Source organism: Gouania willdenowi, chromosome 7, assembly GCF_900634775.1.
Source record: "Gouania willdenowi chromosome 7, fGouWil2.1, whole genome shotgun sequence".
NCBI lineage: Eukaryota > Metazoa > Chordata > Actinopteri > Blenniiformes > Gobiesocidae > Gouania > Gouania willdenowi.
The window spans coordinates 11,793,642-11,815,926 of record NC_041050.1 but is presented as its reverse complement, the minus strand read 5'-3'; the positions used below and the strand labels follow the sequence as shown (position 1 = coordinate 11,815,926).

Genomic DNA, 22,285 nt, shown 5'->3' with positions numbered 1-22,285 from the left:
GAACATCTCGATGTCCCGCCCTCAACAGCTCTACTTCCTCCCCTGCCTCTGCCAATCTACCAGAAGCCACGCCTCTACGTTTGTGCACGTGCATTCCAAAACATAACAAAGTCACATAGCTACGAAAACTACACATTTATTGTTAGAGTGCCATGACTTTTGATTAAAACAAGTTTATTACCTGTCCATGAGAAATGTCACCAAATCCTGGTCTGTTCGGAATCCTTTTAAAAGCAGAAAGTCCCTCCACCTTTGAAAAGCAGCTCCAAGATAAATTCTCGGCAATCGTTTTCATTTGTATAGGGGTCTATAGGACGAAGGAATGACTTATATACATTATGCATATGTATATGAATGACCACCGGCAATAGACCATAGTAAGTACAATAAACATCAAAGATGCTATGCTACAAGCGGTAAACGCTCTAGCAGTTTGGACAGGGTGCACGTTGCTTAAATAGACAATTGCTCTTGTGGCTGTGGGGGGGAACCCCTCTGCATCATCAGCAGGTGTCTCAGGATCACAAGCATTTCACCCCTTAACCTGTACGCTTCACCTGAGTGGGGCAGCAAAGACTAAACCACACCTGCAGAGGGGTTTCAGCCGCGATCTTTTGCTAGCCACAGCCATCTTGAGCTTTCCTCAGCTGCGGAGGTGATCTCTCCCAAGGCCTTCTTCATCTCTCTTGGTTCTAAACCAATCTTTTGAAGAAAGTGTTCCATGGTTGATGAAGGGAACCTGCAGCAGCCTACTTCAATAGGGAACAGGGCTGCATTCCAACCTCTAGAGAGGGCTGTGTATATGACGTCTTGGTACTTCAACTTCTTAAGTTTGTGGGCTACTGAAAGTCTCTCTTCCCACGGGACTGTAAACTCCGTAACCACGATTGACTTTGTGCTTCTTGACAAGAAGATCATGTCGGGGCGGAGTGAGGTGACTCCTACTTCGTTTGGGAAAACAAGCCTTCTCTTTAAGTCTCCTTGCATTTCCCAATCAGTTGCACGTTGCAAAATAGAGGGCAGGCTGTTATTTCAAAAGAATGATACATAGACATAGATTTCTCAGAAACTCCGGCTATCAGCTTTAACATCATAGTAAAGTATCCATAATTTAGCCACAAACAAATTGAGTGTAATGGGGGTCATCTAAAGTTTAAAATACTCCAAAATAGTTTTCCATATGTTGTCAAATTTATGTAGGTTCCCTGACACTTCATATTTTAGTTTTTCAATGTGGAGTACTCCTATAATTTCTCCCTGCCAAGCTTCAAATACAGGTGGGGCATCACATTTCCATATTTTAAGGCAAACATTGTACAGAATTTTTTGTCCTTTTCCAATGTGCTGGAAATGCCCAACAAGGCAGATTCTGGGTCCGAGGCAAGATTAATTTTAATTATAGAGGAATACTATTTAAATATTGAACACCAAAAGTGTTTAGTCTTTGGACATTCCCAAAAATTATGTGCCAGTGTACCATTGATGATTTTACATCTTTCACAGAGCGGTGAAGTTTGGGGGAACTTGAATGAAACTTAGTTCTTGAATAGTGTAACCTATGCAAAACTTTGAATTGAATTAATTGTAATCTAGAATTAATAGAAAAATAATAATTATCATTTAATGCTTCTTTCCAAATTTTGTTAAGACCAGCCTCCCATTTATGCTTAATTTTTATCATCTGTTTGGGCAAGATAATAAGGAAAGATTTGAATCACTTTCAAAATTAATCCCATAGCACCTTAGGGGTGCTGAAGTATGAGCTTAAACAATGAGTTGTCTTCTGGAAAGGAATTATGTAACTGAATGTTTTGTCATGTATAATTGCAAATATCTGAAAAAATGTGATTTAGGCAAATCATATTTTACTTGTAGTTGTTCAACAGAACAAAGACGTTTATTAATATAGAGATAATTTAAAGATATAGAGATGTTTTAAAGATGTATTTCTTTTTGTTTTCAGGACTGTATCAGTTTGGGCAGTGGGGAGCCAAACACATCTGAGCACCGCTCCTTCGTCCTGTATCACAACAACAGTCCTCGCTGGAGTGAAATGGTCAAGCTGCCCATTCCCATTGATCGCTTCAGAGGGTCCCACCTTCGCTTTGAGTTCAGACACTGCTCCAGTGAGTCACTGATGCAACCCAGCTGCTGTTACGCCACCAGTACACATTATTAGTATCATTATTATCAGGAGAGATTAGATTATATATGGACGATGATATGCATGTGGTTGGTTTCCTTCCAGCTAAAGACAAAGGAGAGAAGAAACTCTTTGGATTTGCCTTCACTCCTCTGATGAGAGAAGATGGAACAACATTGTCAGATGAGAGCCACGAGCTTTACGTGTACAAGGTAGGATGATCACATAATCTAGGTCTACTCGAATGTCAGAGATCCTCACTATCTCTCTCAGGCTTATCCCAGCAATGCTGTTCAGAAAACCTTTTTTGCAAAATCCTAAAGCTTGCAAGAAACAGCAGATCAACTTTGACATTTGTTCAGTTACTGTGCACATCATATGAGATGCAGAATTAGTAAATAAAAAAGGTGGACTTTTCTTCTGCATTCTTCTGCAAAATATATACACAGAACACAAAAGCATATGGATAATGAATTGTATTATTAGTTGTACTTAAAAGAGCAAAATCGATAGTGATTAATGGGGTAGGATTAAATTAGTTTACACTTCTTCTTAATCCTTTTCGCACATGTAAATTGAGAAATGTAAGTGTTTGTGGATCATACATCAATTGTCTAATTCTGCTGTTGTAATTCATCATTATTTCTGGCAAGGTTTACGTGGATATTATGATGGAAAAAAATATATAAATACTTTGAAATCTTATACATGACTATAATAAAACTAATATAGGATAGAAAATAAATTTGAATTGATTTAGAGTAATTTTAAAGATTTTTTTCGTAACAGCAAGCATGGCTAGACAGTCGTACCACATGATATAATGACGTTTGAATAACAGAATAAATTACATTTACAAAAAAAATAAAAGAAATCAAAGTGAGCGCATATATAGACTAAGTTACCACATATTTGGTGTCTTTTTATGCCTTTAAATTTTTTTAACAAAAATAAATGAAGTTGGACAGAATATTTAGGTGTCGCGTTATTGACCCAGGTGTCGATTTTTTAACGTTATGCCTAAATGTAAATGTTTTTTAATGCTCCACTACTAATCTGGTTTCCAGTTGTTTCTGATCTATACAGTATGTATTCTCTCCTGCTTCGTTTGTATCATAGTGTGATGAAAACGCCACCTTCAGTAACCAGGGTCTGTACCTGAGCCTGCCCTGCTGTAAGGAGGACTTTAACAGCTGCCCCAACCTTCCAGCCAATCTGCCCTTCCAGAGAAGCCCCAAAGAAACCTTCCTAGTCTCCACCATCCTCTGCTCCACCAAACTGACGCAAAATGGTAAACTCACTTTTTCAGCACACCACACTTCTTTCATTTTTGTTTTGTTTGATTTTGGTTCAAGTTCTTAAACTTAAACTTGGTTTCAGCTGACCTTCTGGCTTTACTGAATTGGAAAGCGCATCCAGACAGAGTGTTGGACATCCTTGGTCGATTACGTCAGATCACTGGAGAGGAGATTGTCAAGGTATTTATTGTTGCATTAAATAAAATATATGTTTCCATTAGTGCAGTATTTTCAACCATTTGGGGTCGGCTGAAATGTCTAGTAATTGGTAATATATATATATAAAAAAAAGAGGTAAAAAATTCTATTTTTAATTTTTTTTTAAATTATTATTATTTTTCAGATACACATCACACAAAATAAATATCAAATAACTGTATCCTATACTTGAACTTTCTCAAATAAAAATCCATTTCAAATAAAATTCAGTATAAAAAAGTAACACACTTCTCACATTGTTACAGAAGCAGATTAGGACCAGTTGTGATGGAAAAATAATTTTGGGCAAATCAAGAATAAAGTTGAAATTTTGAGATTAAAGTTAAAATTTCAAGAATAAAGTTGAAATATAATGTCGAGATTAAAGGTCCCATGTCATGCTATTTCTCACCCATGTCCATTTGTTCTAAGAACTCCAAAAACACAATATTTGAGGTTTATTTTCCCAAACTCGCCTGTTTTCTAGAGTTTTAGTCTTTGAAAAGTCACTTTCTGAGCAACTCTACACAAACAGGCTGATTTGCAGCCTACTTATGCATATTCAGGAGTGGGCGTGTCTATAGACGGGACACTGACTTCCTCCTCCCCGCACGGTGACGTAGGGCCAGGGGACGGCCTGCCCTCCTCCCACCCACTCCGTAGCCGAGCTCATGCTGCTTTATGAACACGAGACAGAGCGTGTGGCAGGGCGTACATACATAGACTGTAGAAAATACATACATAGCACTGCGCGAAGGATGCTGAAATGCTCACCTTCGTGGGCGTGTCTGTTTACATGTCAATCACGGCAGAGAGCTTCCTGGAGGCGTGGCTTCTCCAGCTCAGTGCCGCGTCAAATTCGTCATCAAAGTGGGAACGCGTCATCAAATTGGAGCGAGGTGTTTGGGCTCACCCTGCAGTAAGAAAGGAGCAAATCACCCTCTAACTAATGATTGAGGGAATCAATGATAAAAACACTTTGGGCTTGTGTATGAAGCCCAAATAACACTTTTATGATGTTTACAGCACAGAAAAGTTGATTTACCTTAACATGGGCCCTTTAAAGTTGAAAATACAAGATTAAAGTTTAAATTTTGAAAAAAAACCCCCTCATAATACAATATTGTGATAAAAGCTGAAGGTTTGCTGATAAAGTCGAATCTATGGAAGCTGACTAGGGCCAATTCACCACATGACAGCAGTCTCCATCCAAACTGGCCCTAATCTGTTTCCGTACAGCTCCTCAATAGCCACAGATGGAACTGATCGCTCCACCTCTTCCAAACTTCACTGTTTTTTTCCTTCTGAACAGATTCAGTTTTATGGCAATATCTTGTGAGAGTCCATAGAGAGATTTCAACACTGTGTTCGTGAGCTAAAAGAGAAAGAACCTCTTTGTTATTAAACCCAACTTCGAAGTGTAGTTGAACGCATTCATCGATACATGGCTACGATCTGCTGTTTGTTATCATGTGGGGATTTGGCCCTAGTCAGCTTCCATAGATTTAACTTTATGAGCAAACCTTTGACTTTTATCACCATATTGTAGTTTGACTTCATTTTTGAAAATTCAACTTTATTCTCGCCTTTTCGAGTTTAATCTCGGCATTATAATACGCTGCATTTGTAACACACTTGAACAAACTTGATCAAAAACTAATTCTAGAAAAAAAAAAGGTTTCAGGGTTTTCCAGACATTTGTAACATCAAAATGGCCAGAAAAAGGTTGGGAACCTCTGCATTAGTGAGCAAAATAAATGTATAGGAAATCTAACTGAATGCCCAATAATGTTTAATAAAAGTTCTGTGCTATAGTGTTTTCATACAACTAGAAAACTGAGAATTGAGAAAAAAGTTGGTGTTTGCCATCCTCTTAAAATGTTGTTGTATTTTCACATCACATTAGTGTGTATATTGTTTTTTTTTGTCACCATGTAATAAAAATACCAAGTAATAATTCTATTTCAACAACATCCAGATCTTCAATTCAACTTTATTTATATAGCACAAATGACAACAAAGTCATCTCAAAGCGCTTAACGAAATATAGAGTTCATAGTAAGAAAGAAAGAACCCAACAAGATCCACATGAACAATCATTTAGTGACAGTGGGAAGAAAAAACTCCCTCTTTAACATGATTCCTGTTTTTTTGGGGCGTTTTCTTCATTTCCCACAGTTCTTGCGAGATGTCTTGGATACACTCTTCTGTCTTTTAGACGACAACACAGATAAATATGGGCCGTTGGTTTTCCAATCTCTGGTAAGAGAGTTCAACAAATAACCTATCATAAGGAATTAATTCATTAATGTAGTCTGATTCTTTTTTTGACTCAGAAGAGAAGTTGTACACACTAAGCACTGTGTTTTTTTATATTTAGGTGTTTATCATAAACCTGCTCAGGGACAGTCGTTTTTACCACTTCAGGCCTGTCATGGACTCCTACATCCAAAACCACTTTGCTGGAGCTCTTGCATACAAGTAAAAAAAAAACATTCACTTGTGTTTTCTAAGCTATTTGGTGAAATTGTGAGTTAGAAGTAAAATAATAATTTGTGCACAGAGAGCTGATTCGATGTCTGAAATGGTACATGGACCGCTCGGCCGAGGTCGTGCGACAGGATCACATTCAGGAAGCAATGAGGGTAAAGTATCACACACACACACACATCCTTCTAGGTTTGTCCCAGATCCTTCAGATGGATTAGTTTGCGAGTCTCAAGGAAACGGGCAAACAGAGATGCTGATAAAAGTAATGTGACACCATCTCAGGCCTCAGGAAGTGAACTTCCTGCTGAAGGAAAAACCAATCGCAGGAAGTTGTCAAAAACCTTGGTTAATACCACTAAGGTAGCACTTTGATGTGGTTTTTCAGTTTCCTTTGTGATGGTGCACTTAATGTGCTTCTCTGTACATTTGTAACATTACTGTCATTTATTAATAACCAACCAATATGCAGAGGTAGTAATGAATTACAAGTACTCACGTTACTGTTTTTTTAGTACATTTTTAATTCAGTAAATGTACTTGTACTTAAGTACGTTTTAAAAGAAGTTAAGTAGTTTGTTAAATTTCTACACCCAACCGTTACTGAGTAAATCATTATGTTTTGTGATTATTTTTTTATTTTCGTTAATTCTTTGCCATTTCTGATCAACTCCCAGACACTTCCTATGGTTCAGGTTGTGGTTTCTACCTATTATGTTGTTACCCACATGGCACAGTTTTGTGTTCAGAAATGTAGCCATACTTAGAACCTGATAGTTGATTTTATTTTAAATTGAATTCATTGGTGTTATTTTTTTGACAAAAAATACAGATGCTTTTATGGAAAATAAATTAAGTTTCAGTTGTGCATGTTTTCGTCTCTTCCTTTTTAAGTTTAAATGTGAGATATTGTACTGTAGGTAAGGGAACCGTTACTAGATTTAGTACCAAAAATAAACGTGGGGGGTGGAAGTTCTTCTACTGAGTAGGATATATCAGTAGAAGCTTTTATTGTTGTACATATCTGTATTATATTTATACATTTTTATATTTGTGTTATTATTATTATTATTATTATTATTATTATTATTATTATTATTATTATTATTATTATTATCATTATTATTAATATTATTATTATTATTATTATTATTATTATTATTATTATTATTATTATTATTTATCTTGTTTTACTTGATTAAATACAAGTGCTGTAATGTGTGCACTTGTATTTAATCCTTATTTATTTAACAGTCTTTTACTTAATTATGTACATTTTTCTTTCTTTATTTCTTTGTTTAGTGTTTATTCTTTTTATTTGTAATATTTCTTGAGCCTCTGTAACGCAGGTAATTTCTCCCTGGGATAAATAAAGTATTACTGATTCTGATTCTGATATTCTTTACACCTCTGGTGATATGACAGAGAGGTCAGCTGACTGACTCATATGCATCTTTGTTAAAACCTCCTCAGGCACTCGAGTATCTGTTCAAGTTCATCGTCCAGTCTCGTATCCTCTACTCGAGGGCCACTTGTGGGATGGAGGAGGAGCAGTTCAGAGCGAGTATCCAGGAGCTTTTCCAGTCCATTCGCTTTGTCCTGAGCCTCGACAGCCGCAGCTCAGAGAACCTTGTGTTCACGCAGGTCAGAAATCTCACATCTCACACCTCAGTCTCTGTCTCTCCCTGACTAAAACACACAACAATGTCTCACCCACTCACTGGTTTCATTTATTCTGCATAGGATAATTTTACCTTCCTTTATTCCTGCTTTTTGACTTGTGTTTTTTTTTTTTCTTGGCTCGTTTCATTCACATTTTCTTTTAACACTTCTATACTTGGCACATACTGTGAACCCATTATCGCACAGTAGTGCAGAGGTGTGATCAGCTGCATGCTTTTCTGTGATCTATAGACCCAATTGACATTTTAACTACGCATGCGTTAGAATTTGTAGTCAAAGGTCACAGTACCCATTGGTTTCGATTAATGAACTGTGAAGCTGTTTTTAGCAATCAAAGCACCTTAAGTCAGTAAGTCTAGTCCGCATTGTGCCATTATGCACTGCTCAAACAGCATTTATGCACTGGTGAAATGAAAATTGGAGAAATTCAGTCGACATGCTTGTAATTACAGTATTGTGGGATGCTGTAATCCAGTGTTTCCCAACCTTTCCTGTCGCATGCACCCCCGACACCTCTCTTCAGATTAAGAGAATGCCTTCGTCACTCCAATTTAATAACCTGTCTTGTTTTATTTACATGTTGTCAACATGTTGACCTCTGAAATCTCAGCATGTTGGAAATAGATTCATCAATGTTTCCAAGTACCCCCTGCAATGTGTTCAAGTACCCCTAGTTGGGAACCACTGCTGTAATTCACCGATTGTATTGCATACATTCTTCTACTAAAAGGCCAGATCTCAGAAAACATCAAATATGGACGAATATAATAATTAAATGTATGATTGGGTGATGTGTGTGCATGTGGGGAGGTGATTCAGGGAAGGACTGTGTGATTGATTGTATTCCTGGAAAGCGGCTGGAATGGGGGGAGATAGAGGTGAAGTTAGGTTGATATTTGTTTGAATATTTTCTAAAAACTTTTTGATGGTGGGTTTGGCGGTGGACGAGACATTTAGACAAAAATATTCAAGTTCTTGAGCATTTTCTGCTGAGTTTCTGAATATCCAATAGCAAACTAACTTCACCACTTTTCTGTTTCCGTGCATTCCTTTCAGTTAAATACTCTTCAAAGTTTATATACTGTACATACACAGTGGCCATAAGCGGGCCCTGTCTCTTTCCCCCCACCCATCCATCAAAAAAATCCCAAAGGTGATCAGGCAGTTTCAGGCTGTCTAAAACCTGTAAGTTGTTTATTCATTTTAAGCTGCTGACTTTTGCTTTTAAGGAACATTCGGCCACTTTTGCTCTCAGCTCTCAGGCTGAAAACCAATGTGTTAAAAGTTCATTCTTTCTGTTTCCACAAACTTGTTGTTGTTGCCAATTTTTTATTTATTTATTTATTTTTTTTATTTGCTGCACTTTCCAGTGCTTGAAATTTCTGATAGTTTTCATTTCTCTTCAGTCTTTTACCAAGCACACATTTTGGTTACTGTGACCTTTGACCTGATCCCACAATGCAGCGTGGGTTGGGATGTCAAATCAGTTTATTCCCTCGACCATAGCCATATATATTTGTATATATTTATATATAATGTAAAGGGTCTAATTTACTCAGAAGTCAAATAAAAGGTGCTAAACCACTTTGGTGGCGCTGTTTCCTTACATGTTGTTGGTAATTTACTGCAGCATAAACTGGTGCATGTGCAGAAGTGGTTGGGACCGCCCTATTTGAATGAGCATTTTGCACTTTTAACATGGAGGAGAGCTGTGTGGGCGAAAGCACACAATTATATTTGAAGAAGTTGAATTGCAGGTGATTGTGTAATAAAGCAGCAGGTGGACTTCCCTGTCTGCTGCACAATTCATTCAGTTATGTAGCCAACAAAACTAAATATGAATTAATGTGCTGTTAATTAAATGCACTTAAAAAGGTAATTTCTTATCATTTAATTTGGCTATTCCTTCAGTTCCTGTCACGTTGCTCATATCTGCCCATAGAAAACAGGCATCTTTGGAAACTGTCCTATTGATCTATTTTAGGGGTGTGCATTGCCATGGATCTGACGATTTTATACGATTCATGATTTTCATTCAACAATACGATACACATTGCGATATATCGCAATATCAAAAATTACAAATTTCACCTTTACAAGTATAAAATGGTATGAAATACAATTGATTTCATTTACTTTAAACTTGCTAGAACAAGTAAATGATAACCAATTGTAATTCAAGTACTAATATCAAAAACAAGTAGTATGTTTATGTATATGTGTCAAATTACATTTTTCAAAAAAGTTTTAGTTTTGCTTCTACAACAGATTCTGATTCTGTTAAGTTCTTAAATTCTTAAAAATAAGTGACCAGTATGTTTTAGGAAAATAAATCAACTTCCAAGCTAAAATGCATCGAGGAGTGAGGTAGTTTAACAAGGTCTGGTGTGGTTCACTGACACCTAGTGACGGGGTGTTTACGTGCTATGCATATGTTAGCACAATTAAATGTTTTTTTTTTTCATTAAAAATATAGACTAGTTTTATTTAAATCATTCTTTTTTTTTTATCAATTATTTTTGGTACCAAAAATGTTAGCTGAAGCATTTGAACGTCCTTTTTTGTCCTGTTTCCGCGGCAGCTTCTGGCAATATTCACTGCAGCTTTATCTCTGTGTTTAAAGCTGTGAGAGTTACCACCTGCCTTTGGGACGGACTTAATTTATGAGCAAAAAGAGGCACCGCAAATAGTTCTAAGTTTGATAAACATTTTCTCCTCCCATTTATTGCGCCCCACCAGTCACTAAATGGACTGTGCGTGCTATGTTGCATGCTTTACAGAAGCAATCCTGATTGCTTTGGGTTTCTACTGTTTATCAGCGCATGTAGGGAAGTTTGCACGCCTTGTTACAGCTGCAAAACTATAGTAAATCTGCCCTAAAGTTTTTATGAAGCAGTGGCTATCCGTACAGTTGAGATATCAATATACAGACATTCTATTCATATGCAGCACCCCTCATTGGCCAGCTCAAGTCACGTGGCTAAGACTAAACCTAGCCGTAAACCAAACCCTAACCCTAACCCTAAAAATTGTTGCGATATAGGGTTATAACCTAACCCTAACCCCAACCCTAACCCTAACTTTCATTTTATATTGAAAGTGTGTATTTATACGGATGCCGTACGGACAACCCCCGGTGCTATTGGTATGGTTACTAAACTGGTTAAATAGGGGCACTGCGTATGGATAGAATGTCGATATATTGATACGGCAACCATATTTCCAAGACTAATTGCTCTTCTGTGTGTTTTGCTTCCTAAGGCGGCCTTGTTGAACAGCTTTCCTGATATCTTTGATGAGCTGCTGCAGATGTTCACTGTTCAGGAGGTGGCTGAATACGTCCGAGGCACCTTAGGAAGCATGCCCAGCACGGTGGACATTGGCCAGTCTATGGACGTAGTCAAACTGCAGTCAATCGCCCGTACAGTGGAGAGCCGTCTCTTCTTCTTCCCAGGTACGTCGTCGACACAGGTTGCATCTGTCACAGTCAGAGATCTCAGTTCCTGTCTGTTTTAACCTGACCTTGTCTTGTTTTCTCTCTTTTCTCCTTCCTTGTCCTTCAGAGTCTCGCAGTATTTTGTTGCCTGTAGTTCTGCATCACATCCATCTACATCTACGCCAGCAGAGGGAGCTTCTAATATGTTCTGGAATCCTCAGCAGCATTTTTTCCATAATCAAGACTAGCTCTATGGTAAACAAAAAAATAACAATGACAAAACTTTCATAGAGGAAACATTTGTAGTGTAGTGGTTGACAGCACTTCTGCTTCACAGTCGGAAGGTGTGGGTTCTAATCCTGTGTAGGAATCCTTTGACTTTCTGTGTGCTTGCAGGTTTTCCAGATACACTGGCTACTTTTCATAATCCAACAAACATTTGTTATAAGTTAACTAGTATTCCTGAATAAGCTGTTATGAATGAACATTGTGAGCCTGTGTAGGAGGAGTTTGAGATTCTTTCAAAAGAAAAAATAGAATTAAATATAAAGACCGTCTTGAGATTAGCCAGCCACATGTAACATATTCAATAATGCAAAAATTATTAGTAGCATTATTGATAATGTTGACTACAAAAATGTTCCGTCGGCGTGTCGTTTAATGTTGTAAATCCATGATAAAATCAGGCCGGTGGCTGCTTTCTGCTTCATTTTTGCTGCAGTACCATACATGAACTGTTAGGTTAATTTCACAACAGAAGAAGAACCAACCTAAAGTCTCGACTGAAAACGTGTACTACACACCTGAGGTAGAACTAACATATGTGACATTAAACTAACTAATATTTTAGAATCAAAGCAGCAGAAAACTATTTTAACATGGTTTCATCACTGCAGAAAATTTGTATCTTTTGACCACTCCCCCTGCCCTCGCAAACTGCGTATGGTAGGAATGTCTGTATGCAGAAAAAACAGCACGTGTTTATAATTTCCTCTTGGGTTTGTGGTTGTTTTACAGGAGTCGTCCGTTCAGGAGGAAGTGGAGATGATGGTGGAAAGCTTACTTGATGTGCTTCTGCAAACTCTGCTGTCCATCATGAGCAAATCTCACTCTGTGGAGACGTCCAGGGGACAGCGATGTCCTCAGTGCACCGCTGAGATAACGGTAAGCTCCCACTTAGAATGCTGCTTAGATGGAAATTAAATATCAGTAAAGTCTTGGTAGATTAACCTTTTCCTCTCCCTCGCTCTCTGTATCCACACCTGTTTTTTTCTCCTCTGAGCAGGGGGAGTATGTTTCCTGTCTACTGTCTCTGCTGCGGCAAATGACAGAGATCCACTTTCATCATCTACTCAACAACTTTCATAGCAAAGAGGAACTGAAGGTGCGAATCCTACCCAGTGCTCAGTGTTACTGATTCCCACTGAAACATTTCAATGTGGCCTGTTTTTTATACGCTGACTGATGATGTTTTGTTCCTCTGCAGGAATTCCTGCTTAAGATTTTCTGTGTGTTTCGCAATTTAATGAAACTGACTATATTCCCCCGGGATTGGAGTGTCATGCGGCTTCTGACTAGTCAGTAAGTGTGTGGCTTTTCTGTCACTGTGAGGAAACACGCGCAGCCATTAGATCAGGCTTGCTTCTAATATTCCCGCTCTAAACGGGATGCTTGTGTTTCCAGTTTCTAAATGTATATTTGGATCTTGATAAGTTGATAGAGTGATGTTTGCTTTTTCCGCAGTATCATCGTTGTGACAACACAGTTCCTATCACCCGCTCTGCATAAGAACTTCTCAGAGGCAGATTTTGATTTTAAGGTTTGCGTCTTAAAAAGAGTCACAAAACCATTTTTATAAAACGATTCATAGAGTAATGACCTTTTTTTGTTTTGCTTTTTTGTTGCCGTTCTATTTTCTGTATCAGGTGTGGAACTCCTTTTTTAGCCTCACTGTGCTTTACGTCAACCAGCCCAGTCTGCAGCTGGAGGCCCTGAGCCCTGCTAAGAGAAAGAAAGTCTATGACAAGTAAGAAGCTGATGAATTTTCACTTAATTATGGGCTAAAGCAGTGGTTCCTCAAACTATTTTGGATACCCCCTTTCTCTTAGTTCTCAATCTAAGTACCCCCCTTTGTCAGACTACAACATTTTACTCAGAATATTATGAAAAACAATTATAATGTAGTGTAATGATGGAATGATGAGTGATAACACACATTTTAAAGAATTTAATTTTGCAAATAAGTGGATCGAAACAGGATTTAGTGCCTGCTGAACAGATTTATTTCTACAGTTTTTATAATTTCTTGTCATCTCTTGCCTGGTGTGGGACCAAGACTTACTCCTGTATATTAAGTTCATGTTCTAATCAAGATCATTTCCATCCTCATTATTATGATTATAATTTTTAGCTTAAAATAAACATTAGAAAACCCCATATTTTTAATGCTTTCATTTGTTAATTTTTATCAATTTCTCTCTCCCAAGTACCCCCTGTAGTGCCATTGCGTAACCCCCATTTGAGAAACACTATACTACAGAATTCATTTTCCTGGTGTTAATGTTGCTTTCATTTGTACTATTATCATTTGCATAGGTATGGTGACATGAGAGTTATGATGGCATATGAGCTCTTCAGTATGTGGCAAAAATTAGGTTTGTAATTGTCTGCTTTATTCACTGTCTTTATTCATGTAAAAAATATTTTGCACATATAACTTTGTGCCATTTTTTGTTGTACAGGTGACAACAAGCCTCATTTCATCCCGGGAATGATGGGTCCCTTCCTGGGGGTCACCCTGGTGCCTCAGACCGAGGTTCGAAACATTATGATCCCAATTTTTCACGACATGATGGATTGGGAGCAGAGGAAGAACGGCAACTTCAAACAGGTCATCGTTTGACACTGTGAAGCTGTGAAACGCTGATTGTGTGGCAGCGCTTGCTCACAAACCCACATGATTTTTGCCTGAATGTGTTTGTGCGCGTGTAGGTGGAGGCAGAGCTGATGGATAAGCTGGACAGCATGGTGTCGGATGGAAAAGGCGATGATAATCACCGAGAGCTCTTCAGCCTGCTGTGAGCATCACACTAATGTTTAGCCAGTGTGTGTGATGGAATATTCAGATAAATGTCAGTGTGTAGCTATTGATCTCTTAAAATCCTGCTTTTATTTGTGTCCGTCACACTCCAGTACGCAGCTGTTTGGTCCTTATCCAAGGTGAGCTGTACTAAGCTCTTATTTAAGGTCAAGGGTTATCTGTTAGAACTACCTTCACTAAGAGTCTCTTACTTTAATGTCTCCGTAGTCTTTTGGAGAAGATTGAGCAGGAAACCTGGAGAGAAACAGGGATTTCTTTTGTCACATCAGTCACAAGACTTGTGGAGCGATTACTGGATTACAGGTGAGTTGTATTTAATGTCTCTTGTCTCTACTAATTCCTGTCAGTGAACGATAAGGCGGTAATTAAAAACTCAAACACAGGGACTGCATGAAGGGAGACGAGATGGAGAACAAAAAAGTTGGGGGTTCTGTCAACCTCATGGTAAGACATTCACAGCATACGTTATTATCATTTCATAGATATTTCCCAAATGATGACTTACATTAACTCTTTAACATTTTGATCCCACCCCAGAACTTCTACAAATCGGAGGTCAACAAGGAAGATATGTACATTCGCTACATTCACAAGCTCTGTGATCTGCATCTGCAAGCAGAGGACTTCACAGGTGAATGAGACACTGCATATCACACACTATATATACACACATAGAGGGTTTTATGATTCAGCTAATGAGGCTGGATAGGGGAAAGTTGTGAAAGTGACACAGATAGATGTTGGTTCTAATATTAGTCTATTTTAATAAGCCAATCCAAAGGATACAGTGCAAAGAGAAGACAGGAAACTTAATAAACAAAGACCCTGTTGAGAATAATAAAGCCACTCACTGACTGAGGACCACCTTAACTGAATTGTTTTAACTGGTAACACCTTAAAGGTGCAGTCCACAACCCTCAGATCCCTCTCTCCCACTCCCTCCCCGCTGATCTCTTGCCCTGCCTCCAAACTTTTCAAAGTCCCTCCCTCAGAGGAGCTAACGAGCTAACGTTAGTCTGACAGCAACATCACAGTGATATAACATGCTCTGTTAAAATCATATTACTGCAACGCTTCTTTCTCTTAATGTGCACACACCTCAGCAGCAGCAGCAGCAGCAGCAACAACACAGTGTCACTTACAGCAGCCACACGGAGGCTGCTGCGCGCACATGAACAACACATGCACTACAGAGTTCTAGTGTAACAATTACAAATCAAACATAATGTAAATCAAGCAGCAGTAATTACCTTTTAAGCAGAAAAGGCGTCAATTCCATCTTCGACTTTTCCACACCATACACAGTAAAAAGACAGCGTTCCAGGTCCGGGAAGGGGGCGGGGACTGTGAGCAACAGCTGTCAGACAGCCCATCAAACACAATCCTGGCTCTGATTGGTTCTTTTTGCTCAGTCGCGGTACATTCTGGCAATCTGCCAAAGGCTGCAGCAGCAGCAGGAGGGGCTCAATGGGTCTGTTTTTTTCACACAAACTCCTAGTTTCATGTAAAGCTGTCCTTACATAGTGACAGCTTTAGCAAATATGACAAAAAGTCACTTTTATAAGAGTTGCAGACTGCACCTTTAATGGGTTAAGTTCTTTGAAAGTAAGTTAATAAATTAGATCAACACAATTGATTCATTTCAATTGACATAGACTTATTATTTTAATCCTTCTCAAATTAATATTTTGCATTAGTACATTAGGCATGTCTACTTAAAGTTTTCAGATTTTTTACTCAATAATTTGTATAACCCGAAGACAGAGGTGTAAAGAGTACTGATGTATCCTACTCCAGTAGAAGTACTGTTACTTGATTTAAATTGTACTCAAGTACAAGTACAAGCAAGTCATACATAAAATAATCCAGCACAAGTAAAAAGTAGCTCAATTAAATAGTACTGAAATTACCCACCCCACGTTTATTTTTGATAATAAATCTCGCCATGGTTCCCTTTCATACAGTAAACATCTCATGTAGAAACTTATAAAGGAAAAAATGAAATATTGCACAATCTGAACTTAATGTATTTTCCACAAAGGCATTTGTAGAAAATAAAAGCTTTGTCAAAATGTACAATTCTTTAAATAGGTAAAAACTTGGTAAAAAAGACCAAGAAATGTAATGAATGACTTTACTTCTTTTAAAACGTTCTTAAGTACAAGTAAAATGACTGACTTAGAAATATACTTTAAAAAATTTACAAGTACCCATGAAGGCAACTCAATTGCAATAACATGAGTACTTGTAATCCATTACTTTCACCCGTACCTGAAGGCAAAATACTGTTAATTTCTATATTCTTCTTTCCTTTCCTTCAGCCCCCTTGAGGCTGCAGCACACACAAGCTGCTAGAGTATAGGGCCTTGCTCAAGAGCACTTTTTGTAGTGACCTCATTTTTGCTTAGCTAAATTTACAACTTTACACTTGTAGAAAATACAAAAGTGAACATGAAATTATAGCGAAGGCGGAGATGACATTACGTCAGAAGCGCGGCATCACCAGAACTTAAATGATGCAGGATCACTGAAATGAGAGTAGCAGGTTGTAGTCTGGCTTCATTAAAGCAGAACTCTGAACGTACAACACGGGTTAAGCGACTTGCCCAACATACCACAGTGATGCACCAGGTTGGATTTGAACTGGTGACCCTCTGATTTCAAGCCCACTTCCTTATCCCTAACCCTGAAACCTTATCACAAGAAAAAATAAAACAAAACAAAACACACTAAGCGTGACAGAAACTCTAAAAAGCAATAACAAAGACACATCTAAATGTTTAATGTCTAAACTCAAAATGAAAAATATACGCCCATAATCGTGACAGAAGTATAAACAATGCACGGATAATTTACAGCTGATTCTCATCACATTGTAGATTTGATACTGAATAGACTTTTTCAAATTGTTTCCCAATGTATCTGATTTAAATGACACAAAACAGGATAAATGTGCTTTTTTGGATCAACAGATGTTTGTTTTCTAGTGACTTGTTTGTGACGCTGCTACTGGTTACCATGACAGAGGTCGAAAACTTACCAGATGTGGTTTTATTTGATCTTGGCCAAAAGAACAATGAATATTAACTTGTGAGCACATTGAAGTTTCCACTCCACAGTGAAATGTCATCATTTTGAAACATCACCAGTTGGACTGGAACATTAATAATGGGTTACAATGGCACCTGAAGACACCAATTATTAATTCACGTCATTACTAATATGTAGCTCTCCCCCTTCCTTAGATGAAAACCTCTATTGTTCTGTCTCCTTTGCGTAGCCTGCATGTGACGTCTACCGCAGGATTTCTCTCACCTGAGTTTCAAAGGATGTGTCATCATGTTTGTCCTTGTAAACTAACTTCTTTGTTCTCACAAAGCATAGAGTTTAAAAGGCTATTAACACACTCAGTGAGGGATTCACACGTTCAGTTCCAAGCTTGTGAATACGTTGATATTCTTTGTCACTCCCCCAGGATGGGAAACACGTGCTGGTTGGTTGAATGCAGATCTTGATACAAATCTTTTCATATCACTGGAAAAACGCCTGTTGCTAAGCTTGTTTTCTGACTTTACACTGACAGCAGTTTTAACACAGCGTGTGAGAACTAATACATGTAAAGTAGAAGGGAGAGCTTAGATTTACTATAAACTGGTTGAAGAGAGACTGTGTGTTGTCAGTCCATGTGTAATGGTTCCAATCCACTTTTCATTTTTTCTATTCATTAAATTCTTCACCATAACCCTCCATCTCTAATTATAATGATATATATATATATTTTATATGTGTAATTCATTTTATATTTATAAATGAGATTAGGATTTTTGTCACCAGAGGAAAGATCAAAGTGTTCATACCACATTATCCGAGTCCATGACGTGCCCTAGACCAGAACGCACAGAGACCAAGACAAGACCAAGACTTTTGGGAGTTGAAACCAAGTTAACACCGAGACAGAGACATAACCATAAAAAACAAATTTAAAAACCGTGACATGGTTGAACAGTGAGCTGCATTCTCTCTTCAATTTTAGTTTTCTTTCAAAAAACTTTTGACAGACAAAAACAAGGGCTCTGCCACTCTTTCAAAGCACATCATTGCTAAAAAGCTCAATGTTAAATCGGTTTAACTAAATTCTGACAAAACCCCTGTATTTAAAAGTCACTGATAAGTTCAGAATTGTTTTAGAAATGTTAAAATTAGATGTTTATTTTTGAGGTGAATGAGGCCTAAAGTGAGTATTCAGAGGTATTTAGGTATGACTAGAAATAATAGTTTTCTAGTCAAAGAAAACTATGACTAGTTCCAAGAAAGTAGAACAATCAGTGAGCTAACGCTAGATGTTTAAAGTCAAATTACAACATTAGTTAATCAGGAACGGTTAAATAATTCTCATATCACAATAATGAAGAACAGCAGATTAGTGCTGGTCTAGGCGAGTCTTGATGGAAAAACCTGAGTGTGGCCAGTCTGAGACCAAGACACCAAGACCTTCATAATGTAGAGATAATATTGGACTGAAAACAGAGACTTGTGAGTCTACTATGGCAATGAAAGTGTTTTCAATTCTTTCACTGAATAGTTTTTGTATCTAATGATGAGATGCTTGATGATCTGTTTTGGCACCAACCTGTGCTGTGACCTTTAAATCTCTATAAATGAATAATAAGGGAGGATTACTGTACAGTGGAGGGCGTATATCTTCTGTCTGGTTGTGGTTACTTTTCAACAAGCTTTAAGTGTTTGTGGATTAATCACTTTTTTTTCAGTGTCCACTTAAAGTAGCCAAAAATGACTAATCCAGTACAATATGAATCATCGCTTACGTAAAAGAGCAAAAAGCAGCCCCGAAGATATTGCAACACCTTCATGTCCCACAGCGTTGGATGTAGTTTACCAATGTGTTTACACAAATATGTGATTCAACTCAAGAAGGCAATACAAGTACAAATGTAGTTGGATTCTTCATGTAAAGGCAGATTATTGTACTTTATGTAAATCAGGATTTAAGACAAATTCATTGTAAAGTGTAATACCTTTTTGGGATGAATGTATTTAGCTTAAAAAGTATATATATAACAACAATAACAGGGACCTCCACCCTGTTTTACAGAGCTCCTATTCTCATCGTTCACACACAAGTAAAGACGTTCTAAGAGCCCTGAAGCTTAATGCTGGTATTTTTTCTCTTTTTTTTGTAATGCAAGAATCTAGATGACGCTGCAGAAAATGCACTCTGTGCTGTTACACCATTATTCTACAATCTACCATTGCTATTGTTAACAATCTGCACACTAACTTATAGGAAACCAGCAGATTGTGAGTGTTTGCAGCGCCTGTGCCATTACTTCCTGTTTCAGACAGCTTGCATCTTCCCTGTGCACATGGACAGGGAGGTAAAATAACGTTTCGCTACAGAACGGTTGCTATTAGCAACCGTGGCTGACAGAGTTTCTTAGCAACTTATCTGACGTTACTGTGTCCACCATTTTGTCTGATCTGTGAACGAGATTCAACAGTCGGCCTCTTTTTTTTTTTTTTTTTTTTTTTTTTTTTTTTTTTGTTGCTTTTGTACACATTTTCTGTCAGCACCTTAAGTTTCAGTTTTTCAGTTTATTTGTTTGTTTCAGTCTAACAAATATAATATTCCAACATAGGTCATAATTTATAAATATATAACAAGGCTGAAAACAGGCAGAAGCAATAATGCTTATATGCCCAACATAATTCATAGCATTCAAGTTACCTTTCTCAATGATACACACAAAAAGTAAAGTACATTTGAGTTGCCTGTTTTCAAACTAATGCAAAAAAAAAAAAAAATGAAAATAATATATATATATATATATATATATATATATATATACACACACACATACTTTCTTTTATATACAACATTTAACAACGAACACAAAGATGTTTCTACTGCTTCACATAACTTTCTAAAAAATATTGTCACATATTCTTTTTTAAAAATAAATAGCATGTCAAGAGCATTTTTATTTTTGCTTTGAACATTATCTGTGCTATTTTATAATAAATAGTATCTTTAAATTTCACAAGTTTTGATTGAACAAATAATGGATATCGTACAGCCTTTTTTTGCAATAACACAATATCATTTACAATGGTCTTAAAAGTGGTCACAGCATATAGAACAAGTCCATTTAAAAAAAAAAAATGTCCCACATGCAAATGGCACGTCAGTTTTAATATTTTTTAACATCGAAAATTGTGTTACTTTTGTCTGATTTTGGTTTTTCTGTGTGTGTGTGTGTGTGTGAGTTTATTTGGTTATATTTTTGATTTCAACTTTGGTTTTAAACTTTTATCTGTCTGAATCACAATCAGATATACTTTATTTATCCCAGGGGGAAATTGCTTTTTTTTTTTTTTTTTTTTTACTGATGATCCAGAAATAACACTAAAACATAGAAAATAAAAATAAAACATACATAAGTGCACACCTCCAGGAAAATATAATACTAATCTACAAATATACAAAGATAATACAGACAAATACAAGTCCAGTATAGTGAGCCATCTACCAACCACACTGTAAAATCAAGAAACTGTCAGGTGAAATGTATTAAAGCATTTAACGTGTGATATTAAAGGTTTATAGTCTTTTTCAATAAAGAATTGATTTCAGAAAAGATGCATATGTAAAACTATTGGTTAAACAGAGGCCCTAAACTTCTATGAGGAATTTCACAGGAATCTGGGGGTGTTAAGTTTAAAAACAGACCTGCAGACTTCATGTCTGAAAGGACCCTCTAAGTGATAAATCGAGGGGCACCTATTTTGACAATTGAGGGGAGTTGTAGGGTGTGAGCCAATGAATGAATAAATGCTATAAAAATAGTAAACAATGTATTTTGGATTAATCAGTAAATTAGGCTATGAATGGCTACAATAAGCAGTCTGAACTGTGTAGGGTCAACATTGCACCAAAGTGCAGTCAATACGGCATCACCTCATCATTGTTCAACATCTGTAGCTGTGTAACAAAGTGGATGATCCTGATGTTTTTCTACTGTTCTCACACAGAGGCAGCGTTCACTCTGCTGCTGTACTGGGAGCTGCTGCAGTGGGAGGATCGGCCCCTCAGGGATTTCCTCCACTATCCCTGTCAGAGCGAGTGGCAACGCAAGGAGAACCTTAGCCGTAAAATCCTCCACTACTTCAACAAAGGCAAGGTGTGTAGAGTGGTCTGAATCTCACCTTTAATATGAATTAAAGCATGGGGAACATCGCTTTAAAGCAGAGTTGAAGTCCCATATTGGTGCCGAAAGAGCATCTGAGTATGTTAAGTATGCTGCACAGTTCCTTTGTTTGGCTTTTTAAAATGCAAAGTTGGTTGTTTTTGTTTCAAATATTTAAAAAATGTAAATTGACTTGATTTATATCAGGAGTGTCAAACTCGTTTTAGTTCAGGGGCCAAATACGGACCAGTTTGACCTTAAGTGGGCCACAGATTATAGGTGGGAAAAAGAACAAATTCAACATTAATGTGCCCTGGTTTACACTTCCTTTTATAAATGTTATATACTGTACATGATTGTATGTGAGTATATCAGTCTCTGCAGGAACTTCACTTTCATTTTTGGTCATTTAGGGACATTTAGTGGAATAGTTTGTGGAAAATTTGCCAGATTTTGGAAAAATTGAAAGTTCTTTCAACAATTTGAGATTAAAAAAGACTGCCATCATGTGATTTCAGAACTAGAAAACTGAGCTCTGCAAACATTGTGGAATTCAATTTATTTTTTGAACTTGGAGGGGCTGACAATACAACTGAATTAGTTGGTAATTTACAAAATGTTTAATGTTTTTTTCTATCATTTTTACTGTCTCGAGCGGGCCGAATTTAATGTTCTAAAGGGCCGGATTTGGCCCCCGGGCCTTGAGTTTGACACATGTGATTTATGTAGTGCTTT

At 37.3% G+C, this 22,285-nt stretch overlaps 1 protein-coding gene across 3 annotated transcripts in view; it reads left to right on the top strand.

The window, feature by feature from the left end:
• Positions 1-22,285, top strand: part of dock3 (dedicator of cytokinesis 3) — an 83,209-nt gene that overhangs the window by 45,020 nt on the left and 15,904 nt on the right. For all 3 annotated transcript variants that reach the window (XM_028452242.1, XM_028452240.1, XM_028452241.1), the window contains exons 16-38: positions 1,964-2,126; positions 2,249-2,355; positions 3,263-3,434; positions 3,524-3,621; positions 5,818-5,901; positions 6,020-6,120; positions 6,203-6,284; positions 7,600-7,770; positions 11,071-11,263; positions 11,373-11,500; positions 12,263-12,409; positions 12,531-12,629; positions 12,732-12,826; positions 12,989-13,064; positions 13,171-13,271; positions 13,841-13,899; positions 13,987-14,135; positions 14,237-14,322; positions 14,438-14,464; positions 14,553-14,648; positions 14,729-14,789; positions 14,883-14,976; positions 21,396-21,544. In XM_028452242.1, the coding sequence (XP_028308043.1) occupies positions 1,964-2,126; positions 2,249-2,355; positions 3,263-3,434; positions 3,524-3,621; positions 5,818-5,901; positions 6,020-6,120; positions 6,203-6,284; positions 7,600-7,770; positions 11,071-11,263; positions 11,373-11,500; positions 12,263-12,409; positions 12,531-12,629; positions 12,732-12,826; positions 12,989-13,064; positions 13,171-13,271; positions 13,841-13,899; positions 13,987-14,135; positions 14,237-14,322; positions 14,438-14,464; positions 14,553-14,648; positions 14,729-14,789; positions 14,883-14,976; positions 21,396-21,544 (2,538 nt within the window). The remainder of the gene's footprint in view (positions 1-1,963; positions 2,127-2,248; positions 2,356-3,262; positions 3,435-3,523; positions 3,622-5,817; positions 5,902-6,019; positions 6,121-6,202; positions 6,285-7,599; positions 7,771-11,070; positions 11,264-11,372; positions 11,501-12,262; positions 12,410-12,530; positions 12,630-12,731; positions 12,827-12,988; positions 13,065-13,170; positions 13,272-13,840; positions 13,900-13,986; positions 14,136-14,236; positions 14,323-14,437; positions 14,465-14,552; positions 14,649-14,728; positions 14,790-14,882; positions 14,977-21,395; positions 21,545-22,285) is intronic.